This window comes from Schistocerca americana, chromosome 1, assembly GCF_021461395.2.
Source record: "Schistocerca americana isolate TAMUIC-IGC-003095 chromosome 1, iqSchAmer2.1, whole genome shotgun sequence".
In the NCBI taxonomy this organism is placed as follows: Eukaryota; Metazoa; Arthropoda; class Insecta; order Orthoptera; family Acrididae; genus Schistocerca; species Schistocerca americana.
In genome coordinates, this window is record NC_060119.1 from 1,242,122,638 (window position 1) to 1,242,142,229 (window position 19,592).

Here is a 19,592-nt window from a genome sequence, read left to right on the forward strand (position 1 = left end):
ACTCGAATCTCCGCTGGGACCAGCCGCACACTCCATGACTGCAGCGTCTAGACCGCTCGGCTAATCCCGCGCTGCAGTGTTCATCAGAGTCGAGGGTAGCATGAAGAGTGCCCCAGGAAGAGAATACTTTCTGTATATATAAATAATAGGACGGACAGGGTGGGCGTCAATCTGCGGTTGTTTGCTGATCATTCTGTGGTGTATGGGGGAGGTGTCGAAGTTGAGTGAGTGTAGTAGGATACAAGTTGACTTACAAAAAAATTTGTAGTTAGTGTGACGACTAGCAGCTAACTCTAAATGTAGGAAAATGTAAGCTAATGTGGGTGAGTAGGAAAAACAAAACATCCGTGTTCGGATAAAGTATTAGTAGTGTTCTGCTTGAGACAGTCACGTCGGTTAAATACCTGCGCGTAAAGTTGCAAAGCAATATGAAATGGCGGGAAGGCGAATCATGGATTTCGAAAAATGGCTCTAAGCACTATGGGACTTAACATTTGAGGTGATCAGTCCCCTAGACTTAGAACTACTTAAACGTAACTAACCTAAGGACATCACACACATCCATGCCCGAGGCAGGATTCAAGCCTGCGACCGTAGCAGCAGCGCAGTTCCGAACTGAAGGGCCCAGAAACGCTCGGCCACAACGGCCGGCCATCAAGGCTAAGGGTGGGCCAACACCATACTGAATTTCAGCATTACCGATGGAGGGCGCACGAACTTGTAAGCCATTTTCAGCCAGGTGTTCAGATACCTTCGATCACAGGGTGTATGTGTGGCTTATGAGGAGCTGCTCGACCGTTAAATTCTATTCTTCTAAATCCCTACTCGCAGTCATTGTGGTAGGTGGACGGCTGGTAGCAGTTCGGGACTTAGGAGAGATTCCTTCCGCTGATGTCATGCTATCTTTTACAGTCAGTCTCCACGGTGCTCGTCGATCCCTGTCCGCCAATATAGGAGGTCTGGCTGCTCTTGGCTTAGCTTTGGTTGTTCCTTGTCGTTTGCACTTCATAATCACATCGCCAACAGTCGACTTGGGCATCTTTAGAAGGGTTCGAGATCTGTCTACGACGCATTTGTTTTCAGACGGCATCCAATGTTTAAACCACGTACGAAGTCACTGAGCTCTGCTGACACATCCATTCTGCTGCCGCCGCCTGCCTACTGGCAACTCCCCGCATCGTTTTATAGTGCCGGGATCACCTCTTGTGACAACTATTGTTTGTCAATTCTGCATTGCATAGAAGCGCCCGGATACATTTGAACAGATAGTGTATGCATACAAGCACGCCACTCAAGGCAGTACATAGAGCCCTTCTTCTGCTCCTCCTTCTTCTATTCTTCGTGTCTGCTGTATCCCAACTGGTAAGGGGGCCACCATACTCAAGATTTCGCAGGTTTGCCGCATTTGAGTTTGCTGCTGTTGCTCTTCCTGTGGCCGCAGCCGTCAGTTACCTTGCGGAGGGAAGTCCTGTGAGCTACCTATCGGGGAACTGTGTAAACCTTGGTCTGTGTGTGATCTTAATTGTATGTGTATCCTATTTTCCGAGGCGAAAATTAGGGGCCAGCCCAACTTTTTCCTGAACGAGTGTGGGAAGCCATCTAGAAACTACACTCTGGCTGGTCGGAGCACCAGCCTCGCCAGTTGAGAAACTGCGCAGATTCGTTCCGCGTCTGTCTCATTTTCCAGTCTCGCAAGCTAGGGTGCTGTGCATTATTCTACACGAGGAGTTTATGTAGAGCTTTTTTATCTTATCCATTGTTCCTTTTACTTTCCGAAGTACCAAAAAGCATTCAAAACAACTGTATTTTTCCCCTCCAGCAAAGATGACTTTTTCACTCCTAAGTGAAATTTTTCTGATAAACTTTGTTTTATCTGTTAATGTTTTCATTAGAGGACAGCGTAGATTTTATTTTTTGTAAAGGCATTGTGAAAGCTAAATGATTTTTCGCTTTCAAATATTCGCCTCTTTTGTGGAAAAATGCTCATACGGAAAGTAATAAGCTCGTGGAACCAACGAAAAGTGTTATAGAAACAACGCAAGCGTTAAAATAAATATTAGGAAGACACAAAAGAACAAAATGCACTACTCTAACATGAAATAGCGCGGGGATAGTGGATTAACTCCCGATATTGGCAGGCGACATACTACCCGCCAGGGTATCCGAGAGCGCTAACGCGCCGCTTGCTGGACTCGGGTAGGCGCGCCGGCCCCAGATCAAATCCGCCCGGCGGATTAACGACGATGGCCGGTGTGCCGCCCAGCCTGCATGTGGTTTTTAGGCGGTTTTCCACATCCTACTAGGTGAATACCGGGCTGGTTCCTAGGTATCGCCTCAGTTACACGACTCGCAGACATTTGAAACACATACACACTATTTCACGATTTACATTAGATACAGACCGCTGGGGTACACTTATTCCGTACCAGGGGGTATGGCGTGGCGGCAGGAAGGGCATCTGGCCATCCCTTAAACTTAACCATGCCAAATCCGTACTTAACCCTGCCGACCCTGCGCATTGCGGGATAAAGGCGGTAGCAAAAGCAAAACAGATTGCCAGACGACATACTCTTCCTAACAACACCAACAACATTAATTTCTTACCACGAATCCTTGTCATTGACGTCCCATTCTGTCCCTTTCCATTGCCGGTCTGCAGTGAATGCCGCAGTTTGAAATATATTATCGGATGTTTAGTCATTCCGTTCCGTCCTCTGATGTCCCCAGTGAACAGACCATAACATTCCCTTACTGATGCAGCGTGGCTAGTGGGAACTACAGACAGTTCAGATTCCGGTAGCTATATGGGGACACAGTGCAGACGTCCTTGCACGTTTAACATAGTCTCCAACAGAGGTTACGAAGCGCAGTGTCTGCTACGAATTTTCACACACAGCACCAGCCAGACTCGGACGCCCTCCGCCCGACTGCCGCCGCCAGAGTCCTGTTCGGGGACCGCTCACAATATGCTAAGAATAGTACTTTTTATGTGCTCATGTGACCGCTACTTTGGAGGTGCGTTAAACGAGTCGCCTATCGTGTGTTCACAGGTGGTGAACTCTGGAGAGGCGGCGACGTTCAACTGTTCGGTCACTGGCTCCCCCGTGGGAACCGTGGAGTGGCTGCACAACGCAGAGTCCGTGCCCGCCGGCCGCGCGCGCCTTTTGTCGCCGCTGGTTCTGCACATCGCCGCTGCGACGCGCGCGCATCGCGGCGTCTACCAGTGCGTCGCCAGGGGAGACGCAGACAGCGCGCAGGCCGGGGCGGAGCTGCGACTGGGAGGTGAGTCACCACCACTCACACCAACAGTAGCACGGGGCGGAGCTGCACTGCCGTGTGTTCAAAGTCCTGGGCACTGTATTAGTAGCGTGGGATGTCAATAATTTCTTCTGGCTTGTTGAGGGTGGTAAGCATTCTATCTACAGTGGAATTTCCCTTAACCCTAGCACCAGTAAGATGGGATCTGTCACATGGGTTTCTGGGGGAGGGAGGGGGGCAAAAACTGCCCTGACATTCTTTTCACTATTTAACATTTTTTTGTTTGTTTCATTTTGATTATTTAATGAATTAGGAATTTCTTTACTAGGTTCCAACACACTTTCTATAGTTTTCAGGAATATTATAACATATACAAATGCAATAAATAAAGGAATGAATATGAGGTATTTTTATCATGAAACTAACACTTCTTTAGCTGTTCTGGTATGTGTATTCTATTACTCCTCAGTGTTCCTACCGAAGTTAACTTGTCATCATTGTAAAGCTCCTCGACTAAGTCTGTGGATGTATAATAGCGATCTGTTGTTATATTTCTTCCACTTTCTGACAGTGGATTCACTAGGCGTCTAACAACTGCCTTTGCACTCCGTTCCTCGGCAGGTCGATCATCCTTCCCTGCATGGACTTCCATTTTTAGAACATACCGGGTGTGTGCATCTGATAACATCCTAATTAGTATGCCATACTTCCCAGGCTTGCCTGTCATAGCCGCGCGGGATTAGCCGAGCGGTCTACGGTGCAGCCGGCACGGTAGCTCAGCGTGCTCGGTCAGAGGGTTAGCTACCCTCTGTAATAAAAAACTGAGTGAACGGATCAACAAAGAACCTGAACGGGTGTCATTGGACGTCCGCCACGAACAAATCCAACGAACAATATGGAACAAAATGAGATTTAAGAAAAAAAAGGCGCTGCAGTCATGGACTGTGCGGCTGGTCCCGGTGGAGGTTCGAATCCTCCCTCGGGCATGGGTGTGTGTGTTTGTCCTTAGGATAATTTAGGTTAAGTAGTGTGTAAGGTTAGGGACTGATGACCTTAGGAGTTAAGTCCCATAAGATTTCACACACATTTGAACATTTTTTTTTTTTTTTTTTTTTTGTCTTTCATACATACCTTAAAGGGACATCTTCCTCGAAATAGGGAGAGCATTTCATCACTCGTTAGATCTGCACTTGCTATGTAGCTCAATGACAGTGAACCGATAGTTCTGTACTGACAAGTTACTTTGCAACTGCAATATATGATCTGAAGATGGGCAGCTAGCCTGAGACCGGTCACTGAAAATAAAAAATAGCGATCAAAGACTTAAATGCCATATTTTTACTCTCATTAGAATTGGTTCTCGAGAAGACAATTACATTCCAGAACACATTTAAAGGGTGAGTCTTTCTAAAACCCGTAGTTGTCTCCCACTGCAACACAGGAGTTTGAAATTAGACTCAAAGGGGCCTACAACCTCCCACTGTAGGCCGGCCGCGGTGGTCTCGCGGTTCTAGGCGCGCAGTCTGGAACCGTGCGACTGCTACGGTCGCAGGTTCGAATCCTGCCTCGGGCATGGATGTGTGTGATGTCCTTAGGTTAGTTAGGTTTAAAGTAGTTCTAAGTTCTAGGGGACTTATGACCACAGCAGTTGAGTCCCATAGTGCTCAGAGCCATTTTGAACCTCCCACTGTAATGGTGCAAAAGCGTGGCGTGGCGTCCTGCAACGTCACCCTTGAATTTGCCGACGCTTCAGACAGCAACATGTCGACACATGCAAAGAAAAGGTCAGAGCTCGTAAGTTCAGGCGAGGTGTAAGGTTGTTAATGATGCCTCATTCGCACCAAATTTCACCGCAGTTATGCCCAGCGCCACCAATGGCGTGCCACACGATGGGAAGGTCGTGACACCATCTCTCACCAACATGCGGGCCATCTCGATACGCTCCCATCCAGCGACACTTGCCCGCTGTCCTTGTGCGGATGCACGTTTACCTCCGACCTCCTGCGGGAATCTTGGAGACATGAAAAGGGACTGCAGAACGGTGGAGCTCAATGGGAATGTGAACCGGCAGGGGTGCGTTCCATGGTAGTCCGCACATTTGCGGTAAACACTGTGTCCGGATGGAGCAAGGGTTAACGCAGCTGCATAGTAAGCTGGAGATCTTGGGTTGGAGTACCGGTCCAGCATAGATTTTCACTAATCGCCGCTGATTCTGCACAGCATCCCAATGTAGGTGATAGCCTAAGCAGATTTACTAAACACAGCCTTCCGAAATGCCTCCACAAAAGAAGACGAAGTCAATGTTCCAGAATTCGAATCGAGAACAGCTGTCAACATGAGTAGTTCCTCGGAGTAGTGAAGCAACTCAAATCACTTAATAAAAGCAAGTCTTCTGGTCCAGACTGTATACCAATTAGGTTCCTTTTGGAGTATGCTGCTGCATTAGCTCCAGACTCAACAATCATATACGATCGCTCCCTCGACGAAAGATCCGTACCCAAAGACTGGAAAGTTGCACGGGTCACACCAGTATTCAAGAGGGGTAGTAGGAGTAATCCACTAAATTACAGGCTCATATCGCTAACGTCGATATGCAGCAGGATTTTGGAACATATATTGTGTTAGAACATTATGAATTACCTCGAAGAAAACTGTCTATTGACACACAGTCAACATGGGTTTAGAAAACATCGTTCCTCTGAAACACAACTAGCTCTTTGGTTCAAATGGCTGTGAGCACTATGGGACTTAACATCTCAGGTCATCAGTCCCCTAGACTCAGAACTACTTAAACCTAACTAACCTAAGGACAGCACACACATCCATGCCCGAGGCAGGATTCGAACCTGCGACCGTAGCAGCAGCGCGGTTCCGGACTGACGCGCCTAGAACCGCTCGACCACAACGGCCGGCTAACTAGCTCCTTATTCACATGAAGTGCTGAGTGCTATTGACAAGGGATGTCAGATCGATTCCGTATTCCTCGATTTCCGGAAGGCTTTTGACACTACCACACAGGCGGCTCATAGTCAAATTGCGTGCTTACGGAATATCGTCTCAATTATGTGACTGGATCTGCGATTTCCTGTCAGAGAGGTCACAGTTCGTAGTAATTGACGGAAAGTCATCGGGTAAAACAGAAGTGATTTCAGTCGTTCCCCAAGGTTGCGTTATAGGCCCCTTGCTGTTCCTTATCTATATAAACGATTTGGGAGACAATCTGAGCAGCCGTCTTCGGTTGTTTGCAGATGACGCTGTCGTTTATCGACTAATAAAGTCATCAGAAGAACAAAACAAACTGCAAAACGATTTAGAAAAAATATCTGAATGGTGCGAAAAGTGGCAGTTGACCCAAAATAACGAAAAGTGTGAGGTCATCCACATGACTACTAAAAGGAATTCCTTAAACTTCGGTTACACCATAAAACAGACTAATCTAAAAGCCGTAAATTCAACTAAATACCTAGGTACTATAATTACGAACAAATTAAACTGGAAAGAACACATAGAAAATGTTGTGGGGAAGGCAAACGAAAGACTGCGTTTTATTGGCAGGACACTTAGAAAATGTAACAGATCTACTAAGGAGACCGCGTACACTAGACTTGTCCGTCCTCTTTTAGAATACTGCTGCGCGGTGTGGGATCCTTACCAGGTAGGACTGACGGAGTACATCGAAAAAGTTCAAAGAAAGGCAGGACGTTTTGTATCATCGCGAAATATGGGAGAGAGTGTCACAGAAATGATACAGTATTTGGGCTGGAAATCATTAAAAACAAGGCGTTTTCCGTTGCGACGGAATCCTCTCACGAAATTCCAATCACCAACTTTCTCCTCCGAATGCGAAAATATTTTGTTGACACCGACCTACATAGGGCCGAACGATCACTACGATAAAATAAGGGAAATCAGAGCTCGTACGGAAAGATATAGGTGTTCATTCTTTCCGTGCGGTATACGAGATTGGAATAATAGAGAATTGTGAAGGTGGTTCGGTGAATCCTCTGCCAGGCACTTAAATGTAATTTGCAGAGTATCCATGTAGATACAGATGTAGATAGCGTTGGTTCCTTCCCTTTCTCCCTGCTCCACCTTCAATTTATATAATTTAGCAAATCTTTTGGATGTTTTAAACGATACATATTTGGAGTCAATTGCCACTTTTTCATGCCATACAGATATATTGTTTAAATCATTTTTCAGTTGTGTTTGATCTTCTGATGATTATACTAGGTGGTAAGTGACAGCGTCAAACAATCAAAGAGGGCAGCTCATATTGCCTCTTAAATCGTTTATTTTGATCAGAAACAACAGGGAGTCTACAACACTTTCCTGGAGAACATAGATATCACTTCTATTTTTCTCGATCATTTTCTGTTAGTTAGTACGCATTTTATGACAGGAAATCACAAACACAATCGCACAACTGAAGCATTTCGTAGGCACGCATTTTGATTGGAAATCACGTGTGAGGAACGGTGTCAAAAGGCTTCTGGGAGCCTAAAACTATGGAATCAGTTTGAGATCCCCTGTCGATAGTACTCATTGCTTTCTGTGAATAAAGACAACGACAGTATTTTCTGAATCCGTTTTGGTTATTTCTCAATAAATCGTTATCTATGAGGTAATTCATTATGTTTGAACGAAGTATACATTCCAAAATCCTACTGCAAATTAACGTTACTGACATGAGTCTGTAATTCAGAAGATTACTCCTATTTCCTTTCTTGGTGTGGTCTGTGGAACTTCACAGTCGTCAGGCACGGATCTTTCGTCGAGCGAGCGGTATTGCTAAGTATGGAGCTGTTGTATCAGCACACTCTGAAAGCATCCTAACTGGTATATTACTGGACCGGAGGTCTTGCCTTTATTCAGTCCTAGACTGTGTGGCTAGTCCCGGCGGAGGTTCGAGTCCTCCCTCGGGCATGGGTGTGTGTGTTTGTCCTTAGGATAATTTAGGTTAAGTAGTGTGTAAGCTTAGGGACTGATGACCTTAGCACTTAAGTCCCATAAGATTTCACACACATTTGAACATTTTTTTCGTTGCCTTTATTAAGTGATTTAAGCTGCTTCGCTACACACAGGATATTTACTTTCATGTCACTCATGTTGGCAGTTGAGCTCGATTCGAATTTTGGAATTTCTGCTTCGTCTTGTTTGGTGAAGGAACTTCGGGAAACGGTATTTCGTAACTCTGTTTTAATGGCACTGTCATCAATAACATTACCATTGAAATGGCGCGATGAACGTACTGATTGTGTCTTGCCGCTGGCGTGCTTTGCTTATGACAAGAATATCTTTGGAGGTGACATACGAGGTGCATTCAAGTTCTACGGCCTCCGATTTTTTTTTCTAAATAACTACTCACCCGAAATCGATGAAACTGGCGTTACTTCTCGACGTAATCGCCCTGCAGACGCACACATTTTTCACAATGCTGACGCCATGATTCCATGGCAGTGGCGAAGGCTTCTTTAGGAGTCTGTTTTGACCACTGGAAAATCGCTGAGGCAATAGCAGCACGGCTGGTGAATGTGCGGCCACGGAGAGTGTGTTTCATTGTTGGAAAAAGCAAAAAGTCACTAGGATCCAGGTCAGGTGAGTAGGGAGCATGAGGAATCACTTCAGAGTTGTTATCACGAAGAAACTGTTGCGTAACGTTAGCTCGATGCGCAGGTGCGTTGTCTTGATGAAACAGCACACACGCAGCCCTTCCCGGACGTTTTTGTTGCAGTGCAGGAAGGAATTTATTCTTCAAACCATTTTCGTAGGATGCACCTGTTACCGTAGTGCCCTTTGGAACGCAATGGGTAAGGATTACGCCCTCGCTGTCCCAGAACATGGACACCATCATTTTTTCAGCACTGGCGGTTACCCGAAATTTTTTTGGTGGCGGTGAATCTGTGTGCTTCCATTGAGCTGACTGGCGCTTTGTTTCTGGATTGAAAAATGGCATCCACGTCTCATCCATTGTCACAAACGACGAAAAAAATGTCCCATTCATGCTGTCGTTGCGCGTCAACATTGCTTGGCAACATGCCACACGGGCAGCCATGTGGTCGTCCGTCAGCATTCGTGGCACCCACCTGGATGACACTTTTCGCATTTTCAGGTCGTCATGCAGGATTGTGTGCACAGAACCCACAGAAATGCCAACTCTGGAGGCGATCTGTTCAACAGTCATTCGGCGATCCCCCAAAACAATTCTCTCCATTTTCTCGATCATGTCGTCAGACCGGCTTGTGCGAGCCCAAGCTTGTTTCGGTTTGTTGTCACACAATGTTCTGCCTTCATTAAACTGTCGCATCCACGAACGCACTTTCGACACATCCATAACTCCATCACCACATGTCTCCTTCAACTGTCGATGAATATCAATTGGTTTCACACCACGCAAATTCAGACAAGGAATGATTGCATGCTGTTCAAGTAAGGAAAACGTCGCCATTTTAAGTATTTAAAACAGTTCTCATTCTCGCCGCTGGCGGTAGAATTCCACCTGCCGTACGATGCTGCCATCTCTGGGGCGTATTGACAATGAACGCGGCCTCATTTTAAAACAATGCGCATGTTTCTCTCTCTTTCCAGTCTGGAGAAAAAAAATCGGAGGCCTTAGAACTTGAATGCACCTCGTATATGGCAGTATCATTTGATTGCATTGACTTAGAAGCTTAAATGTTTTACAGCGCCAGCGGACAAAAGATCTTGGTATGTGACAGTAATTTGAACTTGATATCTCTACCCGTTCCTGAGAGAAATGGTTAACAGTCAGACTGACAGAGAGTCGGATAACAAAGTGATGCTACAGGGGTTCAGGTAATGCCGACTGAAGTAGGGAATCCTAAAAAACAATAAAAATTCTGTATAGTTATTTTCTCTGCACTTTAATCTGATTGCAGCTTTACTCCCTCTCAGAAATGAGAGGACATGTAACTTGTTTTGTGTGCTGTTATCCGCAGTTTGTTGCTACGCACTAATTCCTCAGTGTTTGCAAATGTTTGACCCTAATGTTGCTGTTGCATTGGCAGCTACTGTAATTAACTAGTCATCTGTATAGCTGATGCAACCTCTGGTGCTTCTCACAACTTGAAGCTGGTTCGCTAGGGGCTCTAGGCATCGAAACTGAAGCTAACGTTGGCGCGAGTTGTAAGTTGTCGGCTCATGTAGTAGCCGGTAGCGGTTTCTCTGGCACAGCTAGCACGCCCGTTCGCTCATTACCCAATGTCGGTCGATATACCGGTAACACAGCAGTAATAGACGTTCTGCATTTTACGCTTCAGTGGGTGCAAATCAGTTAGAAACGTTACGGCGTTATTTTCGTCCAGAGTACAGCACTGCAGCTCCTACACAGTATCAAGAGGCGAAAGGATTCCTCATTGTACCATCTGCCTCTAAGATCACATCATCACGTGGTATGCGACATGTTTTGTGGGAGTTTGTGACAAAGACAACGTGTAAGCCTCCTCTTCCAGCGACTGCAGCGACTGCAGCGCCATATAACAACAGCAAGCAGTTAATCGAGTAATTCTATTCATGCTTGCAAAAGTATAGAACGAGTTAGACTATACAGGGTGAGTCCCTAATTATTGCCACCACGAATAACTCCGAAAGTATGATAGGAGCTGAAAAGTCTGTGGCACAAAAGTTGCATGGGATAACGGGGGCCATAATATGACGTTGGTTTTTTGTTGCTAGGTGGTGTCGCTTCAGAGATATGAAGGTCAACTTTGTTTTTTTTTCTACTGTCATGCTATAGTTTGATACTTATTTTCTGATAGCGGCTATCGAGACAAATCCAGTTATGTGTAACAGTAAGGTCTTTGAAGGTCAACGAAGGTCAAAAAAGTGGCATAAACGTCCATTTAGAGAAGGTGTTCGAAGTGATGACCATTGGTGTCAATGCAGTGCTGCAAGCTTCTTATCGTGGACGGAGTGGTATTCTTTATCACATCGGCACTTATCGAAGCACATGCTCTCACAATTCTCTCTCGCATATCTTCAGGTGTAGTTGTAATGTCTTTATAAACAATGTCTTTTACGAATCCCCACAAGAAAAAATCCAGAGGCGTCAAGTCTGGCGAACGACCCGGCCACGACACATCTCCTCCGCGTCCAATCCAACGATATGGGAATTGTCTCTGCAACTCATTTCTATCCATCAGCAAAAAATGTGCCGGACACCCATCGTGCTGATACCACATTTTGTTCGTAGTTCCCAAAGGCATTTCTTCCAATAACAGACTTAATGTTACTTGCAAGAATTTGGTGTACTTCTAACATTAAGATTTCCTTCGATGAAATAGGGCCCTGTAATTCTGTCCTCCAGAATCTCACACCATACCTTCACCGACCACGGTTTTTGGTCTGCAACTTGCCGCAGCCAACATGGATTTTCAGTTGCCCAATAATGCATGTTATGCAAATTTACATTTAAATGTGTCATCCCTCTGAATCTGAAGTTGAGCCCATCGGCAGCATTTAATGCAATGCATACAATCCATACCAGCTAATTCTTGGTGGGAAATGATATGGTAAGGACGACATTTATGGCGATGCGGAGTACGAACAACACTACTCTGGCTCATGTCAGATTCCCTTGTGATTTGACGCGAACTAACACAAGGATCTCGAACCACGGTAAGAAGAGCACCAATTTCCGTTTCCTCGTTAGTAACTTTCCTTTGCGGGATATGTTTCCAACGCGTTAAAGATCCAGTTGTTCTCAATTTATCATACACATACTTAAATGTACGACGTGTAGGGTAAGTACGTTGAGGATATTTTTCAGCGTATAAGTCTCTAGGTCTGACTGAATTTTGTTGCATTTTCCGTAAATGAGAAGCACACCGACTTGTTCTTCGAAGGAATACATCATTCACATTCGCTTGATTCGACGATACTAATCTTTCTGTTCCTATTAGTGTTTTACTGCGAAGACGTCGAATGGTGTTTACATGTCGATGGCACGGTAGATGGATACGCCGTATTCGGCGATTATTTACTATTTCCACGATATATGAGAGAGAATTGTCAGAACATGTGCTTCGATAAGTGCCGCAGTGATAAGGAATACCACTAAATCCGCGATAAGAAGATTGCAGCAATGCACTTATACCATTGGTCATCACTTCGAACACCTTCTGTAAATGGACGTTCATGCCACTTTTTTTACCTTCGTTGACCTTCAAAGACCTTAGTTACACATCACTGGATTCATCTCGGTAGCTGCTATCAGAAAATAAGTACCAAACTATAGCATCCCATTTAAAAAAACCAAGTTGACCCTCATATCTCTGACGCGACCCCACCTAGCAACAAAAAACCAACGTCATATTATGGCTCACGTTGTCCCATGCAACATTTTTCCCACAGCCATTTCAGCTGATACCATACTTTCGGTGTTATTCTAGGTGGCAATAGTTAGTGACTCACCCTGTAACTTGGATGTATGTCGTGCAACGTAAAAGAAAACCTTGAACTTAGACGTAATTGTAAAATGCACCCCAAGGTTGTGTATGTATGCACGTAGAAGACATGCCCATGTTCTTTCAAACTAGAGCATCTAGTGAAAAGTATCCGGACACCTTTTAATATGTGATGTGCCTCCACCCTTTGCCTTTACGAAGCCTTGAACTGTACTGGGGAGACATTCAATGCGGTGGAGCAATTACGGCCCATTCTTCTTCAAGAGACGCAGGGGTCTGGAGCGGAATCGACGTTCTAACTCATCCCAAAGGTGTTCTGTTCTTTTGTGATCAGGTCAGGACTTGGATCAGGGCAGTCCATTTCAGAAACGTTATCCACAAACCACTGCGGTTCTAGGCGCTTCAGTCCGGAACCGCACTGCTGCTGCGGCCGCAGGTTCGGGTCCTGCCTCGGGCATGCATGTGTGTGATGTCCTTAGGTTAGTTAGGTTTAAGTAGTTCTAGTCCTAGGGGACTGATGACCTCAGATGTTAAATCCCATAGTGCTTAGAGCCATTTGAACCACAAACCACTGACTCACAGATGCTGCCTTATGACAGGAAGCATTGTCGAGCTCACACCAACAATCATAGTCTCCGAACTGCTCCTCCATTGTACGCAGTACGCAACCCTGTAAAATATGTTCGTATCTTCCCGTATTTAGCGTTTTCTTAAACGCAATAAAGGGACAACGCACTAACCACGAAAAACAGCTTCGTACCCTAACACCACCATTTCCGTATTGTTGGCACTACACTTGCTGGAAGGTAACTTTCCCCAAGCATTCGCCGTAACCCATAACTTTCTATCGGATTTCTATTTGCTGTACCGTCATACATAATTTCAAGTCACTCGTTTCCAGTGATCTCTGTACTGGCGCCGCTCTTTACAGCACCTCAAACGTTGCTTAACGCTTATTACAGAAATGTGTGGCTTATGAACAGCTGATCGACCACTGTACCCCATTTGTAAGTAGCCTGTTTACGTTTTTATGTTGGTAGTGCCACGTAATGCTCTGTATGAAAATCGCTGACTGCGCTGTGTGCAGTCTGTGGCCGGTTGGACTCATTGTTGGAATATTCGCTTGTGTAGTGTTGGGCAGTTGGATGTGAACAGCGCGTAGCGTTGTGCAAATGGAGGTGAGCCGGCAGCAATGGTGGATGTGGGGAGAGAGATGCCACAGTTTTGAGCGGACAATCAGGACGTGTGTCCGTCAGAGATGGAATTTTGTTTAATTGGATGTCACAAAATTATCTATATATTACGACTTTTGAACGCTATTAAGGTAAATACATTGTTTGTTCTGTATCAAAATCTTTCATTTGCTAACTATGCCTATCAGTAGTTAGTGCCTTCGCTAGTTAGAATCTTTTATTTAGCTGGCAGTAATGGCGCTCGCTGTATTTCAGTAGTTCGAGTAACTAAGATTTTTGTGAGGTAAGTGATTGATGAAAGGTATGGGTTATTTTTAGTCAGGGCCATTCTTTTGTAGAGACTATTGAAAGTCAGATTGCGTTGTGCTAAAAAATATTGTGTCAGTTTAGTGATGATCGGAATAAGTAAAGAGAGAGCTGTGTGAGTACGTTCAATTTTACTCAGCTGTCTTTGTATCAAATAACAAAGAAGTTAACTAGCACAGTCATTCATAATTTTTCTAAGGGGACGTTACACACTCTTTAATTCACTACACTCTGTGCAAGCTGGACTGCTAATAGCACTTGAGAACTCGCGAGTGATTCCTTCCGCGGGTTTCATGCAATTTTTATAACGATCCCTGCCTGTTCTTGCTCCAGCTGTGGTGGTTCCTTCGCTTTTCCATTTCTAAACCACATCATCAAAAGTCGACTCGGGGAGCTTTAGAATGGCTGAAATGAACCTGACGGATCTCTTTCTCACGTTACGATCGACGACTAGTCCACGTTCGAACTCAATGAGCTCTCCTGGCCGGCCATTTCTACTGTTGCCCTTTTCTACTGACAACACAGTACACGCCGCCTCCTCTTATACTGCAGGTCCGCATCTCATGGCATCCGGTGATCAGTTGTGCAGTACGTAGCGGTGTCCTAATACTTTTCATCACGTAGCGCAGTCTTTTGCGTAAGGTAGTATTTACCGTAGGCATCACCCTTCATTCACGCAGAAACTTTAGTTTTGTAATACCTGGCGAATCTTTTTGAAGCACCCTGTATTTAAACGATCTGTCTAGGACTCTTCCCGGCGACGTGGGAATGCCGACAGTGGCAGTCCAATGGGCCAAAACTGCTAACGGACACAGCCTGCTCTTCCATTCTTGTCACGCCCGGAAATTAGAGTATGTGGACTCACGTGCCGTTCAGAGCGAGTGCCGAAAAATGTGAAATGTTGCCCGTTCTGGCGGCTCCAATTTCCTGCGCCCTCCCGCTGGCGCATTTCAGAAACACCCGTGCCGCGCATTGACAATTCCAGTGGCACAGCCTATATATAGACCCACCCCCTAGTGTCCTCCGCTGTCGATTGCCACCGCCACTGTCGTCACGTATTCCACTTCACTCTCTCTCTCTCTCTCTCTCTCTCTCTCTCTATATATATATATATATATATATATATATATATGGAGGGAAGGGAGAGAGAGATAGAGGTAGCTATGGAAAGAAACTGAAAAAATTAAACACCCAGCAATGTCGCCAAAAGTGAGTACAACTTGCGGGGAGTCCACGGTCAGTGACTTCACTCTATATTCACCGGGAGTCGACCCAACAGTGGAAACATCTATTTGAGAGCGACTGCCACACTACCTATCAGCGATAACACACTCAGCTGCGAGCAATCCTGAACCGTTCGACAAGACAGTGCGAAAAGTGGTAATGGACCCTGAACTGTAAAAGAAGTGACGTCCTCCACATGAGAACTAAAAATATTCCTACAGCCTATACGTGTTAAATATGTGTTCTAACCAGAAACAGCGTTTTATTGTCAGATCGCTTAAAAGGTGCAGTAGAGTCTCCAGAACGTAGCAGGTGGACGTAGTGAAGAAGACCGCTGAAGAAACATCGAAACGTCGGTGCTTTAACTGTTTGTGTTTTATAATTCCGTGGCCTAACGCCCAAAATGGACTTTTACAGATTGCTCAAAACACGTTTTTTTTCGGTGCACTATTGCAACCTCTCCATAGGAATCTTTATTTCGAAGTGTGCAATGGCATCTCAGAAAAGACCGTTGGCAGCCCCTGAAAAATGAAATAAGACCATATACATAGGGGAGAGAGAAGTACGCTAAAGATTAGGAAAATAGTCATAAAAATATATTAGCATTCGGAGTAGAGAGCTGGTGACTGAAATTTCGAGAAAATACGTCGTCTTTGCTTTAAGGATGACGAAAACATCTCGCCTTTGTTTTAATGATTACCACCTCAACCCCCTTATCACATTCGCAACGCTCTCTCCCCTGTTCCCTGATAGCACAAAATCACGGGACTCATCTCCAGGTGTAACTCGTGTATTGTACTCAGCTGGAGGTTGCCTATCTACCGACTTCTAGGGATAACAAAATTTTTATTTTCAATGTTTCACATAACTATAGATCGAATTCAAACATTTAAAACGCTATCGTAATATAATCATTAAGAGGTACAATCTTAAGTTAAACGTCCAAGACAACTACTACAGTTAGAGACTATTTCTGTGCACTGAGGCAGAGTAACTCACGGCGCGCAAATTACACAGACTCTTTTCATCCAGGATTTGGGAATGAGAGCACTTAGCGCCTTCCAAGAAACTTTATACATTATTTCAACCCTTCTCGAAATTTTTTCCATTGACTTGTCCCACAAAAAGAAAAAAAATTATTGCTTACTACATTTTTGCTGTTCATGCAGTAGAACTTCAGTATCACACAAGACGTTTTGCTTTACTACTTCTTTGTAAATATTATTTGAATGAAGCCATATGGGGTGTCCGAAGGGGCAGGCCGACGACAGATGCAGTATTTAAAATAAAACGAATAATCGGAAAACAGAGAGAGTGTAACAGTGAAACCTATTTATCATTAATTGATTTTATTAAGGCATTCGATAGTGTTGATAGAAAGAAACTTAGAAGAATTATGAGGAAAAGAGAATGTCCACAGAACCTAGTAAACGTTTCAAAAAGCCTGCACAAACACACGTCTGTAATTTTAGATATAAATGGTACTCTAACGCATCCTATAACCACAAACAAAGGAGTTAGACAAGGTTTCAGCTTTTCATTTGCACTTATAAAAATTTATTTAGATGCCCCAGTTAGAAATGGAAGGAGATTAACAGGAATTCCCGCTTGAGTTGCCTTTTGATATGCAGATGACGCTTCACTGATGGTGGAGAACGAAGATGACCTACGAAAGAATATATACTTATTAGGTAACATTTGTGAAGAGAACTATTTGGCGATTTCAGAAAAGAAGACAAAATCAATGGCTTTTAAAGGAAAACATCACGTGGGGACATAAGTTGTGACTAACAACAGAACAGATCAAACATTTTAACTATTTAGGTTGGGACGTCACCTATGAATATGAAGAAGACATATTGAAGAAATTTTCGAACTTGGGAATATATGTGGGAAAGATGTCTAAATAATAAAACCAGGAAAGAAAGAAGGCTGAAATTTTATAAGACAATGGTAGCTGTTTACGGAACTGAATCGTTCGTGCCGAGCGGTTCTAGGCGCTCCAGTCTGGAACAGCGCGACCGCTACGGTCGTAGGTTCGAATCCTGCCTCGGGCATGGATGTGTGTGATGTCCTTAGGTTAGTTAGGTTTTAGTAGTTCTACGTGACCTCAGATTTTAAGTCCCATAGTGCTCAGAGCCATTTGAACAATTTTTGAATCGTGCGTAATAAGTAAACATCAAGAAATACGCATGCATTAACAGGGATGAGATTTCTAACAGCAATAAAGGGAGGCACAAGAGTCGACAGATTTCGAAATTAGTGAAGATTTGAATATTTTTAACACCGTCAGTAAAATAAAAGAAAATAGAAGAAACGGTACTGAACATCTCGGAAAATGAGTGAAGGATTACCTCTCCACCTAATATTTAAGCCTGCTGGGAAACGAAGTCAAGAAATACTAAGGAAGCAATGGGAACCATAACAGGCAAAACATAAAAAGGTCTCTGCTTGAAGTGAAGATGACGATAGTACTTCTTTACTACCAGCTCTATTCATAACACATTTTGCAGACATCATGTACCTATACCACTGAATGTGTCTGCAAAAATTATTTCATTGTACGAGACTTATTTCAGGATATGTGACGTCGTAAGCAAATATTTTATACATTGGCGTTCGATTTTTTAAAAATTCAGAGATGGAGTTACTGGTCCTTATTATACACAGTGTTAGCACATGCTTCCCCTGAACCCCTTCATTCCCTTCATTTCAAGCTTAGATCGTGTGCGTCGCTTTAAGGTTCAAAAAATGGTTCAAATGGCTCTGAGCATTATGGGACTTAACATCTGTGGTCATAAGTCCCCTAGAACTTAGAACTACTTAAACCTAACTAACCTAAGGACATCACACACATCCATGCCCGAGGCAGGATTCAAACCTGCGACCGTAGCGGTCACGCGGTTCCAGACTGAAGCGCCTTTAACCGCACGGCCACACCGGCCGGCTCGCTTTAAGGCAAGTGGGTTGCCAGGAATTGGAGTTGCCCGCTGAATTCGCGTACACGAGTGCTGCTTCGTTATGACACCGAACTGCTATCGTGAGGCACAAAGTATTAAATATGTGCCTGTAGCTGTTGCTTGCGGTCAATAACAGCAGGCGATGAACATCCCCTACAAATTATGGCTCATAAATAACTCGAAGAGAATGCACCAGAACTCTACGCTGCATTTTTGGAAGAGGCTTGGAGGGCTATCGTACGAAACCTTCTGCATACGATTACTTAGCCCTCTTGACGTCCTTTTCTAAAAAAACCTACTTTTCGAACAAACCCTGTAGCAATGTCGTGTGTGAAGAAGGTGGTAACAACAGAACGCCCTGATGTCCAGTGCTCTTCATCGACAAGCGCACGATTTTGCCTGAAGCCCGTTGAACGTCGTAAAGGAGTACGGAGACGGCCAGGAACGACTGCATATCCGAAGTATGCGTTCTCACGGGTTCAGAGGGGAAGTAGGTCAGTCGTGCGGTAGTACGGCGCACGGATGTCAGGGCACCTCTCATTGTTGTCGAGGGTACTTTAAGCGCTGCACAATACTGGGGCAGGATCCTCAAACCTATGGGCTAGCACTACAGTCAACATTTCCGCGATCCCTTCATCTTTCAATACAATGATACGAGAGCACATACACTATGTGATCAAAAGTATTCGGACACCTGGCTGAAAATGACTTACAAGTTCGTGGCGCCCTCCATCGGTAATGCTGGAATTCAATATGGTGTTGGCCCACCCTTAGCCTAGATGACAGCTTCCACTCTTGCAGACATACGTTCAATCAGATGCTGGAGGGTTTCTTGGGGAATGGCAGCCCATTCTTCACGGAGTGCTGCACTGAGGAGAGGTATCGATGTCGGTCGGTGAGGCCTGGCACGAAGTCGGCGTTCCAAAACATCCGAAAGGTGTTCTATAGGATTCAGGTCTGGTCTCTGTGCAGGCCAGTCCATTAGAGGGATGTTATTGTCGTCTAACCACTAGGCCACAGGTCCTGCATTATGAACAGGTGCTCGATCGCGTTGAAAGATGCAGTCGCCATCCCCGAATTTCTCTTCAACAGTGGTAAACAATTAGGTGCTTAAAACATTAATGTATGCCTGTGTTGTGACAGTGCCACGCAAGGCAAATTCTAAATCGTCGTGAGTACTGCAAGTTTGTCAGAACAGACCAGCAAAAGGAGACCATACGCGACAG

The 19,592-nt window shown here is 44.7% G+C and overlaps 1 protein-coding gene across 1 annotated transcript in view; it reads left to right on the forward strand.

The window, feature by feature from the left end:
- Positions 1 to 19,592, forward strand: part of LOC124598517 (Down syndrome cell adhesion molecule-like protein Dscam2) — a 439,700-nt gene that overhangs the window by 164,716 nt on the left and 255,392 nt on the right. The window contains exon 5 of the mRNA XM_047136006.1: positions 3,051 to 3,282. Within this exon, the coding sequence (XP_046991962.1) occupies positions 3,051 to 3,282 (232 nt within the window). The remainder of the gene's footprint in view (positions 1 to 3,050; positions 3,283 to 19,592) is intronic.